General features: G+C 34.6%; 1 protein-coding gene across 3 annotated transcripts in view; it reads left to right on the forward strand.

Annotated features, from left to right (window-relative positions):
- Nucleotides 1-17789, forward strand: part of MAN2A1 (mannosidase alpha class 2A member 1) — a 178950-nt gene that overhangs the window by 25997 nt on the left and 135164 nt on the right. For 2 of the 3 annotated variants that reach the window (XM_002815774.5, XM_054555791.2), the window contains 2 exons: nucleotides 916-1060; nucleotides 14167-14338. In XM_002815774.5, coding sequence (XP_002815820.1) covers nucleotides 916-1060; nucleotides 14167-14338 — 317 coding nt within the window. The remainder of the gene's footprint in view (nucleotides 1-915; nucleotides 1061-14166; nucleotides 14339-17789) is intronic. The other variant, XM_054555792.2, reaches the window with a different exon arrangement.

Raw genomic sequence — 17789 nt, forward strand, 5'->3', positions numbered from 1 at the left:
CATATATTCCATAGGGAGAGAAATATTATTGGCTTAAAATACTTTGTATTGACTTTTATATAATTTGTTTGGCCTTTAAATTATTTTTTGTAACTTATTTATATATTTGGATGTGATTTTTGCAGTCGAGTTTTAACATAATTTAAATTTTACAAAAGGTTGTTTGGTTGTGTTGTCACATTTGGTATTATAGAGACAATGAAGAACAAAAGTAAAGTTTTAGTTTTTTTCCCACTGTTTTTTCCTTTGCATCCAAACATTATTAGCCAGAAGGAATACTGCATTGAAAAGCTAGAAAACAATAGGATACATAAAAGCTAAATCTCAATTTAAAAATTTTTCTCAGTATTTAGATGATTATGCCTGGTTGACCCTGTTGTAGTTTTACTTCTAGGATAAGATAGGTAGATATAACATATGCTGCATGGAAGAATAGCTATAGATAGATATATTTTCATTCAGGCATAGATTTTTAATATACATGAGATTTACTATAAAGATAGCTCAAAGTAAAATATCATTTTCAGAACTGTTTTTGAAAATGCTGAAATATCTGGTCATAATCAAATTTCATCAGAAATTTTTTTCTTGGTTCTTTTTCTATGAATTTCTATTAAATTGTTTTGGAAGTAAAGTAGGAGAAGAAGGAATAGAATGAACTTTTTTTTTATTAGAAGCAGATGGGAGGGATTATTTATCAGGGTAGTTTTGTAGCACAAATAGCATTTCAAGCCTTTGAATGGTGATAAAATATTTTCTACTCTAAACTCCTCAATTAATGTCTACAGAAATAGTTTTATTTTATAAAATATATATGCAGAGTATAGCAGTGAATAATTTTGAGCAAATATTTACCAACATTAAATTTAAATTAATAATGGTTAAACTTTAATTTTTTTTCTTTTACATTTTTAGATGTTGGATGTTTACAGTCTAATTTCTTTTGACAATCCAGATGGTGGAGTTTGGAAGCAAGGATTTGACATTACTTATGAATCTAATGAATGGGACACTGAACCCCTTCAAGTCTTTGTGGTGCCTCATTCCCATAATGACCCAGGTAAAATTTGCGCTTCAAAAAAACAGGAGGTTATTACGTTCCTTTAGGCCTAAAGTCTTTTAATGAGAATCTGGTAGAGGCCACTTCTCAAATTTTTGAGACATTATTCTCTGACTTTTAACATTAATATATTCCTTTTATGTGTCATTATGTTTTAGTGTTCTCATTTTATCAGTTTATGTGCCATTCAAGGATAGTATCTGTGCAGTATGAAATGGTAATAAACAAAAAAGAAGGGCTTGCCTTTGGGGACAAAACAGTATACAGTTTTAAGAGACTGCTTGTTCAATTTAGTAACTTTTTAAAAAATATTGCTTAGGAGAATTATTTTATGTCTATGAAGTCTACTTTTAGAAAAGGCAGAATACTCATGGGAAAGTTTGAATCTTTAAAATAGAAAAGCAGTATTAAATGCTTTAAGAACCTTGGTGTTGATTGGTTTCAGGCACATACAAATGTGAGTCTCAGCTCTCTGTATTTGTCAGTGTTAGATGACTTTAGGCAAGTTACTTAATCCCTCTGAGACCAAGTTTTTTTCCTGGTAGAATGAGGATAGTAGTATCTGTTTCAATAGGGTGCAAAGCGAAAGAATCATGTATGGCACAACAGTAGCTGCTATCATTATTGTTTCTACATATGATGGCATTTATTTATTGGGGCCACAGATTCCTCCCTTCCCCACCCCGACCCCACCCCTCCAAGATGAGGGGAAATTGTTTCAATTATAATGGGACATAGGATTTGATATACATATTTGTTGGTTTGAGTACACAGTCACAGAGAATTTAGTTGCAGCATTTTTTTTTGTGGGGATTGGAGAGGGGGGTGTATTTCCGAAGACTTATTTTGAAGGAGTGTGTTACTTTTCTTAATATCTCGATTTCATGATTACTGTCAGAAGCACTGGTAACCTAATAATTTGAAGGTTTTTTTCTTTGCTTCCAACATTCATTTATCTTCTACTTACATTTTTTCCCCATTAGTTTATTGGCAGATATTCCTATTTTTCTATTTTGAAGACAACAAAATATGTTACTTTAGGTCTGGACACATGATTTAGTGAAGCATTTTTTTTGTGCGTGTGTGCTGCTTTTGGATGTGAGAGGTAGTCTGCAAGCTTGGATATTGAAATGCTTGGATTTCTAGACTACTTCAATATTTAGTATGCACTGACATGTAAAATGTATGAAATCAATATTCTGGAAATTTGTGATGAGCAGTTACTACACCTCACCTTCTGACTTGATTTCCCTATCTTTGATCTTAATGTCTTTATCTTTTCCTACATATACCTGTTAGTGTTATGTTTTCCTCATATATATTTTAGATTGTCTTTCTCCTTAATCTTAGCCTGTAGCTTTTAAATAAAAACTCAGGGAAGGCTGGGCATCATGGAAAGACTTCAGGGATTTGGAGCTAGGCAGAATGAGGCGGGTATCTTGGCTCTGCTGTGTATTGCCTGTGTGTCCTTGGGCACATTGATTTGTGTATCTGTAAAATGGAGATCATACAGGTGGAGTAGCATCTTAAGCCAGGGTTAGTTATAAAGTAATTATAAAAGGTGATGAAAATTACATCGAATCCAAATTTCTTTGCTATTTATTCACTTGAGTGCAGATTAGTTAGTATATTTGCATTTAGGGGATGCATATGAAAAACACGTATCTTTGATTACTAGACTCACACTCAGTGAGGTGAGGTGCTCCCACTTAATGTAGGATCTAGATGGCTTATGGCACTGCAGATTTTTTTTCTCTATAAATCTCATAATCACTTGAATATTCAATTATTGAGTGAAATGGTGGCAGAGCCACTTGTAATATCTAAATTGTTCTCCCTTCTCTTTCTGCCAATCATGTTTAGTTTAATTCTTGTTACTTAATTGGGAGAGTGATGTGATTCCATAGTATAATCTTCCTTGTAGGCTTATAAATATACTTCGAAGTGTGTCTTGTGAGTCTTCCTCATATGAAGCCCACTTCTTCCCTTTTCTTGATTTTTTAAAAGACCTTTATTCTTTCCCTTTTTCTGCCACTTTTAATTCTCACCAATCTCATTTCTTGTTATTCCATACATGGGCACTTAACTGTAATAATAAAATCTATGGTTTACCAGGCAGAATGCCAAATGTTTTACAAACATTTAGTGCATACGCATGAAGGTTAGTGCCATGATTCACGATGAAGGTGTTACCAGGTTATACAGCTAACAAGGGGCACCAGAATACTTTCCTGACAATTTACCTGGATCTCCCACTAAAGTAAATTCTAGCGGCAAAGAACATATGCCTCCTATTAAACACACTCTCCTCATGGCCTAGCTGAACACTTGGCATATAGAATAATTGCCAAATAAATAAGACCTCTTTGACCTTTCTCGAAGCCCCTCCACCACATACTCATACTGCACACACACACCTCCACGCTTGCAGGTCTTCGCAGATGTAAACATTTACGGCACTTTTACTTAGTCTCCTCACTAGAATGTTAGCTCATTAAGGGCTAGAACTTTGTTTTATTCACTGCTGCGTTGGGAATGCCTAGAATCATAACTGGCACATAGTACTGAGTCATTAGAGTTTGGTTAAATAAGTTAATGAGCTAATGAATCTGACTCTTCAAACTAGGATGAAACATTTGACTTAATCTTTGGCCTAGGCTTTTCTTTTAAGTTCCCTCCTTCCTGATGGCTACTTATTTCTATTCTTAAAAAAAAAAAAACCAAACAAACTTATTTAAAGTACTCTTTTGTAATTTTATGTACTAAAAACAGGCAATAATAAGCTCTTTGAGGGCAGGGATTGCCCTTGATTTTTAGATTTTTTTTTGTTTGTTTGCATTACTATTCCTGCTTAGTTAGTAGGTCATCTTCTGAGTAGACATCCCTAATAAGTATTCCTGACTATAATCTCTTTTGATATCCTAGTAACTATAGCTGAATCTTTTTGGCTTAGTAAAAGATGTTAATGACCCTGACTCTCAAACCCTTCTGCACTTGGAAAAAATAATTGTCAGAAACAAACCTTTTAAAACTACAGTGATTTTTGCTGTCAAGCAAAATGCTAGAGAGAAGAATCCACTGACTTAATAATTTTCACTATTCCTTAACAAAAGTAAAATATTGACAAACAAATTATTCTGTGAAAAACTGAATTATTCACATCATGAAAAGCCATTCTTTTTAATGGAGGAAAAAGAGAAAAGTGTGTTCACATACACTCCAAGTCAAAATGTGACTCTGTAATGGGAAATCTTTGTATAATACTCCTAAATGAATGTGCAGTTAGGCAGTGTTCTTTCTAAATGAGATTTATAGAGATTTGTTTGCATTTTCTGCAGCAACAATTTAAAACAAGCTTTAGCATAGTCGTTTGTTTCATTGGTGGATTTCTGTCTATTGGGAATAGAAATACTTGAAATAGATTTTAAAAAATTTTCTATATTTAGTTCCCCAACTTTGTGAATTTATGTTGCTGTGTTTTTCTATATATAGATATTTTTCTTTTTGGACTGAGTTGGTAATCTCTCTCAAGAAAAGGTAAATTTCAAAATATGTTTGTATTTTAATAAAATTCCAAATTATGTTACAGTCTGTGAAAAGATGTAACAATTGTCATAAAATATTTAAGTGTTTTACATGAGTAAAAACTGAAATGGAAAAGAATTGTGAAGTAAATGCTGATAACTTTGTACTGTTATGCTTTTGAAAGTTTTGAATCATAGACCATGAAATTAAATGTTAGTTGATTGATACATGTTCATGTTGTATTTAATAAGCTGATTAAAACACAATTACAGCACCTTTGTATCTACAATCTTAATTCTTTGCTTCCCACTAGTTAAACTGCTGAAATATTTGGTTAATTTTACTTCAAAGAAGTCACAGTGTGTGGAGAGAAGATAAGGTATACTAAATGGAAGGTTGGACAGCATATTGTTAGTTAAGCAATTTGTGAAATGAACATTAGAAAATAATCCCCCTTGTGGTATGACTCTAAAATAGTAGGAAGACCTAGGCCCAAGAGTTACACTGGAAAATAATTTTCTTTTGTACATTTGCAATTATTTTGTAGAACTTTCTATTGACTCAGAGGGTGATTAGGACTTTTTGCTTTTTTGTGTGTGTAAAATTAAGAGACAGATGTTTGCATTTAGTATTATGATAATTATGTATCCTCTAAAAAAGTTTGTAAAAAAAGAATAAAAACATGAGGAAATCAGTGTAATATTTTCAAATATTTCTATTCAAATATTTTCAAGTATAGTTAGAATTTGAAAACAGTTCTGGTCAGCCATAGTTGGTTAATGTCTCTATCAGGAGTGTCCAATCTTTTGGCTTCCCTGGGCCACATTGGAAGAAAAATTGTCTTGGGCCACACATAAAATACACTAACACTAACAATAGGTGATGAGCTAAAAAATAAAATCGCAAAAAAATTTCATAATATTTTAAGAAAGTTTACAAATTCATGTTGAGATGCATTCAAAGCCGTCCTGGGCCACATGCAGCCCATGGGCTGCAGGTTGGACAAACTTGATGAGAGGTGGTGGAGACTTAGAAGTCTGGTTGCTAAAGGAACTTTACTGATCAGAATGAGATGGTCATCGGAAGGAGAAGTCGTATGTGAACACTGTTCAGAGAGTACTTTATTTGGTTTAGCTACTGCAGGGTAAAGTGGATTGTTTGATTTTGGCTGCCATGATGGGAAATTTTAGTTTCTGGAGCTAAAATCGTATGCGGAACAACTGAGATCTCGCATTTATTGCCTGTATGGCATCAGGGGAGTTGCAGGTCTTTGTTATTTTTTAGTTTGTGTAATTCTTTAATCCTGAAAAGTGGTAAATTAAGCCACATTTCACAGGTGACGGCAGCGAGGCTAAGTTGGGGTAATTTGTTCAAAGTCAGTTAATTTAATTATAAATTCTCAGAGGTTGGTGAATTGAAGCTCAGGATTGCCTGATTGTAAAATCTGTGTTTTTTCCATTTACCTCTTTTTATTGCCTCTTAAGATACTTTATTGCCTCTTAAGATACTTTATTTAGTTCAAATTATTCTATTTCTTTTCTTCTTGCGTTGTAGGCATTAGCCAATTTAACACATTTATCTGGACTTTGGATTGTTAATAGGGTTGTCAGATTTAGCAAACAAAAATATAGAATGCTCAGTTAAACTTGAATTTTCAATAACAATGAATATTTTGTGTGTGTGTGTGTGTGTGTGTGTGTTTGTGTGTCCCAAATACCACATGCAGCATGCTTATACTAAACATTTATTTGTTGTTTATCTGAAATTCAAATTCAACTTGGCTGTGCATTTTATCTGACAACCTTAATTGTTAAGAAAATTGTAGCACTTAAGAGTTAAATGGCTCTATATGGCTATCTAGAATTCTGTTTTTAGAGATCTCTAAAATGTATGTATTGAGATTCCGTTTTAGAGGAAGAATAGATGGTTTGGTCTCTCATTGGACTTTATTCTTTGAGGAGCACATACGTTAAGCAGCTGCTGAGAAATGTAGATGATCATTAAATAGCTCTTCTTTCTCCTCAGTTTCAGTTACCTTTGTCTGTCTTTCAAGCCTGGGTGCTTCAAAACTCTCCAGTGCCCAGGTAATACAAATAATTACTAACACTTAGGGAATTATGTTCTGTGCACTATTCTAGGCATTTTACATATATCACATCCATTACTCCTTTCAGCAACCTTATGACAGAGTCTGTAATTACCCTCACTTCGTAGATGTGGGAGAAGTGGCAGGAGAGAGCATAAGTGATCTGTTCATGGCAGGGCTAGGTTTGAAATCAAGTGATCTTTTTCCAGAACCAGTACTTGTAACAGTTTTTAATATATTGCCTTTTTTGGATAATTCTTCTGAAACCACAGGCTAAACATACAGGAGGGAAGTCTTTTAAGTATTTCCAAGCCAAATGTCAACTACTTTAGTATTATTAACCATAAAAAAGATTTTTTTCAGCTCTCTTGCAAAAGTGGACATCTCACTGCACTATCTCCTATCCTTCTTTTCCTTCTGATTTTTCTGGTTTATCTTTATTGAAATGAATGTCTCTGTCCCTAAATACTATATTAGTACATGAGATAGTGAGTGGTTTTCCTCATTGCCACATTTTCTACAATTAGAAAGTGATTTACAAGCAATATTTTCCAGCTTTTGTTTTGTTTTGTTTTGTTTTGTTTTTTGAGATGGAGTCTTGCTCTGTTGCCCAGGCTGGAGTGCAGTGGTGCGATCTCAGTTCACTGCAACTTCTGCCTCCCAGGTTCAAACAATTCTCCTGCCTCAGCCACCTGAGTAGCTGGGATTACAGGCACACGCCACAGTGCCTAGCTATTTTTTTTTGTATTTTTAGTAGAGATGGAGTTTCACCATGTTGGCCAGGCTGGTCTTGAACTCCTGACCTCAAGTGATCTGTCCGCCTTGGCCTCCCAAAGTGCTGGGATTACAGACTTAAGCCACTGTACCTAGCAATATTTTCCAGCCTTTAAGTTGGTTTCTTTTAGAGACTTTGATAATTTGCCCAGTATTTGTCTAAAGCTAAGTAGCCCCCTCGTGTACCCTAAGAGTAACCCACCAAAGAAAGTCACTTTTCTTTCTAACAGTGTCTGTCATATTTTAGACAGTTTTCTCATTATTTCAAATAACCAAGCTCTGTTTGGGGAAGACTTACTATGCCTGAAGTACTGTCAGTCAGCGTTAGATGCTCATAGATGGGATCATTAATAAGGGAGGGGAGAAGCTTTAGCACAGATTTAGAAATTATCTTGGAGATTGATCACACAATTGCAGCTATGAGAAAACAAAGTATGCAGGTCTTCTAACGGGCACTTAGAAAAGCAGTATAATAAGGGGTCACAGTTGGACATTGTACGTATACGGCTGCAGGATGAACAAAACGCCTGCTGTCCTAACAATAATGCAAATACGTTCCTCTGGTGTGGGGTAAAATTTCCAGTGACAGCATCTTCATATGGATTAAAAAAATGATCTCTCTCAAACAACTTCATTGAATTAAAGCTGATATGCTTAGAAAACTATTAAATGACACTGAATCAACTGGGAAAAACAGGTTAGATTATTTTGGAAACCTGGGTTCAAAAGCATTTAGAGGCATCAGCAGGTTTCTAGGTTTTCCAAGTCTCATAGATCTCTGGAAGCCTCAGCTTCATCTGTGACTGTCTTCTTACCCTCTCTTGGAAACTTAGTCGATTACTAAGTTCTCTTCATTTTGTCTCCTTGACCTCTTATTTCCCTCTGTTTGTTTCCACTGCAGTCCATAACCATTTTTTACAGAATTTTGCAATGGTCTCATTTTCTTTTTCTCTGCTTCTACTTTGCCTTTTTAGTCTTCACACTTAGTACAGTTATTTTTGAAAGCACAGGTCAGAAATCCCTCACGTCCTCCCTCCAAAGTTCTCTGTAAGAAACAGGAATGGTTTAGAAGGTTTTCAATAATCTGTCTCCCACTTCTATTTTTATATTTATTTCTCACCATATTTGCATCATGTACCCTGCAATGCAGCCATAACCAACTTCCTGTCTTTTCCATATGCTCTTCCCTCTATTTGGAACTACCACCCTTTTTCTCTCTCCAGATGATGACTAATCTAAGAATCTTTCTTCTTTTCTTTTGGTAAGACTTTACCATTTCTTTATTTCCATGGCATTTTGTTCATATTTTCTCTGTAGAATCTGTTTTCATTTAGCTTTGCTTTATTGCTTTGCCCTTATTAGATGCAAGGTACGTGTTTGAATGAATAAATCAGAACGTTAGTTAAAACTCTTTCACAGTTTATCAGGGAGGAAAAGCAAGCTTAACTTATAATAGAAATGTTGGAATTAAAATTAATCAGCAGCATATTTGAGTGATAGTAATACCATTTAAGATTGTATGTTACCCCCTAAGTATATGACTAGAAGTTGCAGTTGAATACTGAAGGATTAACGAGTGATGGAAGAAACCTGTTCGTCATTTTTTCATAGAAAATACCTTAATTACTAGATGAGAACAATAAACACTGAGGATTCTGAAAGGAGGGAGAGAGGGAAGGGGCAAAGGGTTGAAAAACTACCTGTTGGGTACCGTGTTCATTATTTGGGTGATGGGATCAATAGAAGCCCAAACCTCAACATCATGCAATATACCCATGGAACAAACCTAGAAATATACCTCTTGGATCTAAAATTAAAAAAAGAAAATAAATTATTAGATGAAAGAATATTTCTGTTTTTAATGAACTTTATTTTAAAATTTGAGAATATTTATCACATTGAAATGGAAAAAAAATCTTGAGGCTTAAGTTGCATGTGTTAATTGTTTATTACCAATGTATTATTTATCTGGATATAATTATTTTTTATTCAAAAACTTTTCATGTTTTCCTGAAGATTGGTGCTTATTTACCTTTTGAGTGGAATTAATATACTTTAAAAAATCATTATTAATAAAAATAAAAAGAAAAGAAAAAATCATTATTATAGCAATCAAAACCACAGCAGTGTAAACAATGCTTTGTGGAGCGGGGTGCCTTCTTAGGGATGGGTGTTTTAATCATCTTAGGGCTGACAGATCCTCTTAAAATGTAAATATTTTGGAAACTTAAAGATAATGGACAATGATTATTAGGTATAGCATCAGAACAGAGAGTGAACATATTAAAGCTAATAGTGTTGTATTATTTTTAGTTTCATTTCTAGTTGAAGTAATAAATTTGCATTTGTACTTTTTTCCCAGTCCTTTTGGCTATACCTTTCATTCATCTTATCAAGTACTTATTGAACTCTTGCTCTTATATGTTTGCAGTAGATACTAGATTAAGTTTGAGTGGTATGTGTGCTCAGGCCTGCTTCTAAAATTTGCAGGATCTGGGGCAAAGTACACAGAGGCCCACATACCCTGTGTTTAAACATTTAAAAGTTATAAATCAAAGTAATAAATTACTAAAGAAAAATAGGTCTTCTCCTCTTGCCTGGAGAAATAGCTCAGTGATCTAGAAGACCAAATGTAGGTTTAGATTGCTGTAGCTCTAGTTCCCCACTGGAATATGGTGGTGTGTATGGGGAGAGCCAGCCTGTGGGGCAGGCCAGCTGCCTTCTCCTCCCAGGCCTGGCCCTGTCCCAAACCAGGAAGGACGTTGCCTGAAGAGATCCTGGTGCCAGGTCTACACCCCTACGAACTACAGCCTCTTGGCCACTGTTTAGGCTAGAGAGGGTCCCATTTGTTAGGGTTAAGTGCCCTGATGGGGAAAGACTTATAACAGTCCCAGTAGGCTTCCAGTTTGGGGCTGTTTAGACAGATTTCTGGACCCTGGTACTCAGAAGGGCAGGGCAGGCTCTGGGTCAGTTTGTCCTGTGGATTTATCCAGTTGAAAGAGGTGTAGTCAGAAGAATAGGGAAGCCCTTCTAGAGTCCAGGGCTCAGGGCCAGGTAACTCTTGCCCACATCCTCGTGGTGGTGCTGTGTATGCCCTTGAACCAAATAAAACTAAATGTTCCTGAAGAGCATCAGAACTCCACGTAGTCTCTAGATTTCCACCCTATGGCTGAGAGCTCAAAATTTTAAAAATAAATTGTGATTTGTCTGTGAACAGTTACTAGGTGCTTAATTGTTCATGAACATTGAATGTAGACAATAGAGTTTCCAGCTTTATTAGCTTTTTTTATTTTAGAACTTAAAAAAAATTAAATAGTGGTATCGAATTTGGGTTTATGCCTGCTTTGTGGAACTTGTAATTATGCAGTCTTTGTTTTAAATATTTCCCCACTTATTTAAAATAGCTATTAGCTTTTTTATGGGTGGTAATAGTGTTAGAATGGAAAAGAATAAATTGAAAGGTATTCTTAATGCTGTTCTAGCCCTCGTTCAATTTTCAAGTATATTCAACAGAAAGAAAAAAAGCTGTGAATTGACCACTTAAGTAAATCAGTTTGCAACTCAGTGTCCTAAGATTATTAAATCTAGAGGTAGGAATATAATTTTATGTCATGAAAATTCATCCCCTACCACTTTTTATAAAATACTATATTTCTGGTTGGTATCATGTTAATATACAATTGTAGTTTTTACAGTAATTTAGAAAACGAAAGAACCAATTCAATGTAAAAGGGAATACTTGATTATTGTATAAGAGCAATAAAAGCTAATTTACTGTTATATTACTCAGTACTGAAAGCTGCAAGAGGCTATCTTTCAGTTCATTCTTCATTAATTATGCTGTATGGTGGTGATATCAGTATGAATTTTATGGAAAGCTTTCAGGTTGACATCTCTGAGCTTGTATTTTGGCTCACGTGAATGTCTTTACCATATTTTCCTCGTAATTGTTGAGGGGTGAATGAAGTGTTGAAGGCAAAATGGACTAATCAATCACTGTGATTCCTCTGTGAAAACTCCCATGATAAACTCTTTTTTGAAATGGTCTTAGTTCATTCATCACAGATTATAACTGTTGAAAATAAATAGTTGTGCTTAATAAAAAACACACACAAAAAATTTTACTTATCAATTTTCATAAAGACTAACCCTTAAAAATTTGCCTTTTATGCTAGATTGCTGGAGTTTTATTATCAAATTAATTTGGAGGCATTTCACTATTTATAGTTCTTTAGCTAGTAGCCAGATAATTAGGAATTAGCTTGAACCTTTAAATTTAGGTAAAAGATATTATGTGATATCTTAAGGACGATAATTCTAATAGAACCATTTCATTTACATGGTCCTTGTTGCACGTGTATAATAAAAGCATGGTACAGAAATAGATTTACTTAAGTACATTTGAATTTAGCTCAGTTTTGCAATATGTAGGTAGATAAAGTATATTCAGTTAAATATTATGTTGATATTTGATAAAATAAATTCTTCCCACATTGCAATCTTTATTTCTTGGATGGTAAAGACGCTGATTTGTTCTAGGGCTGAATAAGTTTGCTAGGGCTGCCATAGCAAAGTACCAGACTAAGTGGCTTAAACAACAGAAATTTGTTTTTTCACAGTTCTGGAGGCTAGAAGTCCAAGATCAAGGTGTTGGCAAGGTTGATTTCTTTTGAGGTCATCTCTCCTTGGCTTGTTGATGGCTGTCTTCTCCTTGTGTCTTTGCATGGTCTTCCTTGTGTATCTGTGTTCTAATCTCCTTTTGTTATAAGTACATCAATAGTCATGTAGGATTAGGGCCTATCTTCATGACCTCATTTTACCTTAATTACTTCTTTAAAGACCTGTCTCCAAATACAGTCACATTCTGAGGTGGTGAGACTTCAGCATATGACACAGATCTGTCCATAACAAGGGCATAGAGTGAATTCAGTGCAAACTGAAATTTTGGGTAACCAATATATGTTTAAGATGTGGAGCAGTTTATATAATGTTTTAATTGTACACTTTACAAATTGGGTGTTCAGAATATTTTTTATTTCCCCTTTACCTAATTTAATTGTACAGATGTGGGAAAGGGCAGTTAAAGACTGATGATGATATCAGTTCTGAGCACTTGATGTTTTTTAACTTGGCGGTGTTGGTATGGTCATCAGGGAGTTAGGGCATCCGGGTTGGTTGAGGTTTCTGGGCTATTCCCTGGGAATCCAGAGGTGGATCCTGGCTCAGTGCTCTGGGGGCAGTGCTCCAGGTTAGTACTTTGGTGAAGCTAGGTGGGATTCTTTGCAGACCACCATTTCATGAAATATCTTTGAGGTTTTAAAAATAGACACAGGCTTTTTTAGTTAAATGTGGAAAAATTGAAGTATCCAGGAAGTGTTCTTTGGTACCAAATCAGGTTAAAAGTGCCCCAGATCAAGAAAGTCCTATAAAGACTATTTGACATTGTATTTCTATTTGGCCCATAGCTTCATACGTGCCACATTGTGGGTGCTCAGTAAATAATTGTAGGATGAATGAGTAGATTTCAATTAGAGCAAGAGGAATAAATAAGTCATAGCTGCAGTGCTGTTTTCAAAAGCGCATATTCACATTGTCAGAATAGTTTTGTCTTCTCTGCCCTGGCAGACTTTTATTTTTTATTTATTTTTGCCAGCAAATATAGTATACATATTAATTTAACTGTATACAGATAAGAAACAGCCTTTTGGACCCCCTTACTCTTTAATTCCCTCACATGTAAGTTTGGAAACAATAGACCAATAGTTCAGCTTGGATATATAGAAACTTCTCCCTATAAGATTTTTTAGATGGGAATGGGTTATTTTTTAGGGGGTCTACTTTGCCTGCCACCAGTAGATGGAATTGGTGGCTGTGTACGCTTTTGCTTGGCCGTTTTAGTAGTCTGCCTTGTGGCGCTATGTTTGCACCTGTTGGTGTTAAAAATGTTTCTTATAGCCAAATTGCAACTATCTTTAGATAAAATTTCCAGGATATTTGGAAAGTATAGGAAAAAACAGGAGAACCAAGCTGTCAACATCTACAATTATCTTTTTGGAAAATTTTACCTATATGCATTCGCATTTGTTGTTTGATTAGTGTTACTTTGTGCTTCTAAGGAATTGAAGAATGAACAGCTTTTGGGAACAAATGCCTGTATTTTGCAGAATTCTACTTCTCAGTGTTCATATTTATGCTGTAATTACCTTATTGGTCTGCTGCAAGCTTTTAGGTATAGTTTATACTTGCGATCTCTTTTTTCTTAGTTTAACTTATTTAATGGGTGAAGAATTTTAGATGTGGCATGAGAGGATAAAATTTGGATCCCCTATTAGGAGAACAGTACTGCCAACTTATTAACACTGTTTAGATTTTTAAAATTCAAAAAAAATTCCTTAAACTAGAGAGAAAAAATTGAATTAGATACTATAATTATTAAGACATAAATAACTGCTTTTTGGTCTTAGGTCATCTATCTTATTTTTCTCATTTCTATCTGAATTTGTGCAGTTTTCAGAGTGTTTTCATTGTTTTAATGTTAGTGGGTTTCTGAGTCCCATGACAACTAAAATGGAGTTTCATTAATTGAAAACACCTGTTAAATTTAAAAATATGTCTATGAATGAAACTTCTAAGGATGTTCAAAGTAATGCAATGGAATGTGACTGAGTTGAAATTAGCCATACGAATTAGACCTTTGTGGTATATTTGTGTCTTGATTTAGGTTGGTTGAAGACTTTCAATGACTACTTTAGAGACAAGACTCAGTATATTTTTAATAACATGGTCCTAAAGCTGAAAGAAGACTCACGGAGGAAGTTTATTTGGTCTGAGATCTCTTACCTTTCAAAGTGGTGGGATATTATAGATATTCAGAAGAAGGATGCTGTTAAAAGGTTTGTTTTAAAACTTTTTTGGAATTTGGTAATATTAAAGCTTAATTGTACAATGAACTAAGTATTGAATTTTTAGATGGTGAAAATTCTTAGCTTTATATCTGAAACTTAAAATATTTCTTCACATACCATTTTCATTGATTTTGGTTCATCTCTGAAAAAGCCATTTGAAACTTTTCCATTTAAATCCTGTGTTACACTGGAAGCAGTGGCTCACTGCTGTAATCCTAGCACTTTGGGAGGCTGAGGTGGGCGGATCACCTGAGGGCAGGAGTTCAAGATCACTCTGGCCAACATGGTGAAACCTTGTCTCTACTAAAAATACAAAAAAATTAGCCAGATATGGTGCTCACGCCTGTAATTCCAGCTACTCGGGAGGCTCAGGCACGAGAATGCTTGGACCCAGGAGGCAGAGGGTTGTAGTGAGCCAAGATAGTGCCACTGCACTCCAGCCTGGGTGACAGTGCAAGACTCTGCCTTGGGGGAAAAAAATCCTATGTTCCAACTTTGTCCCACAAATGGAATTACTAGGTCAAAGTGGCTTAATAGTTTAAAAGTTTTTTTTTAAGCATATAATTAAAGTGATGCCTGTATAGTTTGTTTCAATGTATATTTCAATCTTCCATATAGAAACTATCAATTTATTTGCTTTTTAGTCAGCAGTATAATTTTTGAAATTGTTAGCCAATTTGATGGTTGAAAAATTTCATTTTCATTTTAATTTTTGATTGGTAGCAGTGTTGCATATTTTCTCATACAGGTTAAGGTTTTTGTGACTTGCTTATTGTACTTTTTTTACTGATTTGTAGGAGTATTTATATACATATACTCCTTTACTCATATCTTTCCTCAAATTTTTATTTTCATCTTTTAGTGTTTGATATACAAAATTTTAACACATTTATCTACTCAAATCTGTTATTCTGTTTTCTTCAGATATTGCTTTTGCTGTCATGTTTTAAAAAGTTTTCTCCAATCTAGAGGTCAAATAAATAGTGCTTTTTTTCTTCCTAATTTCATTTTTTACCATTCACTTTTTAAAAAACTGATTTAAAAAAAAATATGTTACGATGGGAGGTTTTCTGATCTCCATGTATCCCCTGGAGTTAAGAATTATCTTATAATGAATTGTTTTCTTTAATTTATTTAACGTCACTTATATAGCGCTTACTGTATTAGTCCCTGTTCTAAGCACTTTACAAATTGTAACTAATAATCTTCTAAACAATTCTGTGAAATAGGTACAGTTGTTATCCTTATTTTACACATAAGGACACAGTCGTCCAGGGTCACAGGGCAGCCTGGCATTCCATGTGGTCCAGGCTGTCCAGCTCCAGAGGCTGTCTCCTTTGCACACTGCGCCACCTGCCTTCCCAAGATTGAATAAGTCCATCCTTTTCTAGTGATTTGAAGTGCAATCTTTATTATATTTAAATATGCATTAGTTCCTGGGCATTTTGACTTGTTTCATGGACTTTTCTGTTTGACTGTGATTGATGTGCCTTTATAATATATTTCATTAACTGACAGTTGACGTTCCCTCTCGTCTTTTTGTTTTTAATGTTTTTAGTTACTATGGATATATAATAGTTGTACATGTTTACGGGGTACATCTGGTATTTTAATATAGGCATATAATATATAATCAGATCAGGGTCATTGGGATGTCTGTCACCTCAAACATTTATCATTTTCTTGTGTTAGGAACATTGGAATTCTCTTTTAGTTATTTTGAAATATATGATACATTATTATTAACTGTATTAAAAAGTTCTTTCAATGAGTGAACATTTAATTTTCCCAAAGTGCTTTGTAATTAATTTGTTAAATTCTTCGTACTCCATCAAAAAAGTATAATCTTTTTGGATTTTGATGAAAATTGATGTAAACATTTAAAGATAATTTGAGAAGAATTGAATTTTTATAATTTCCATTGGAGTTTTTTTTTTTCCCCCCCTCCTGATAGGAGGCTTAAAATGCTTACAGGTTTGGCTAGGAAGGTACTTTAAGTGAAGGGTGTATTTTCTACCGGTACTGGGATTAATTAACTACCTCATCCAAAGGGGCTAGCCACATCCACTCTAGCCATGTGCTGCCACTGAAACCAGAGTTTTCAGGATATCCCTCCAGTTACTCAAGACAAGCTAGAATTCAAAAATATTATGTAAAATACCTAGAGTTTTTACACTGAAATGTTAGTTATTAATTTAGGTTAATATACCAGGATATGCACACATGTGCATGCATAAACACACACACGCACACACACACGTGCAGACACACACACAGTGCTAAACAGATCACATCAGCATTTCTGAATCTGTAGTTTAGATACACTAGCTTGCAACCTTTTAAACATTAATAACTGTCTTGTAAAACCACATAAGCATTGGTATTTGTTTTATAAAGGCAATTTTTTGATTAAGTTTTAAATTTTTTGCCAAGTTCAGTGGCTAATGGCTATAATCTCAGTGACTTGGGAGGCTGAGGTAGGAGGATCAATTGAGCCCAAGAATTGGAGGCTATAGTGAGCTGTGATCATGCCCCTGCACTCCAGCCTGGGTGACTGAGCAAGACCTCAACTCTAAAAAAAAATGTTTTTTTAGATCTTTAGGTCTTACCTTACTTCTTGAGCATGAATAATATTTTGTATTTTCTAAGAAAATAATTTTATAGATACTCAGATTGTTTCTGATTTTAAGAATTTATCCCATCTGTAGTTATTTTTGCTTTTTTGTTACTTCTTTTGGGAATCTGATTTTTTTCTTCATTTTGATTTACTTAATTTTGTTGGTTTTTGCCCACCTTACCCTCCTAGAACCTATTTATATTTTACCAATTTTTACTTTTGACCTATCTGCTTTCGTCTTTCCTAATTCCTTCTACTCACTTTCACTAATGCTAAATGAGCCAGTCCACTTAATAAGTTCATCTGTGTGTTTACCTTTTAGCAATAGTCTGACTAGCTTTTATGTTTTTATATGCTATTTTCTCATTATTGTATTTTTTCCTAAATATTTAATAACTGTACTATTGTTTTCTTTTTGACTTAAGTATGTTAGAAAAATAATTTTCAATTTGCAAGTGCTATTTTTTCCCAGTTATACTTTATTATAAACTAGCTTTAATGTCTTATGGCCATAGAATATGGACTGTATACTTTTTTTTTTTTTTTTGAGACTAAATCTCGCTCTGTCACCCAGGCTGAAGTGCAGTGGCGTGATCTCAGCTGCAACCTCTGCCTCCCAGGTTCAAGCGGTTCTCCTCCTTCAGTCTCCCAGGTAGCTGGAATTAAGGCACCCGCCACCATGCCTGGCTAATTTTTGTATTTTTAGTAGGGACAGGGTTTCACCATGTTGGCCAGGCTGGTCTTGAACTCCTGACACCTGCCTTGAACTCTGGTCTTGAACTCTTGAACACCTGCCTCGGCCTCCCAAAGTTCTGGGATCAC

Source organism: Pongo abelii, chromosome 4 (genome assembly GCF_028885655.2).
Source record: "Pongo abelii isolate AG06213 chromosome 4, NHGRI_mPonAbe1-v2.0_pri, whole genome shotgun sequence".
Lineage (NCBI taxonomy): Eukaryota > Metazoa > Chordata > Mammalia > Primates > Hominidae > Pongo > Pongo abelii.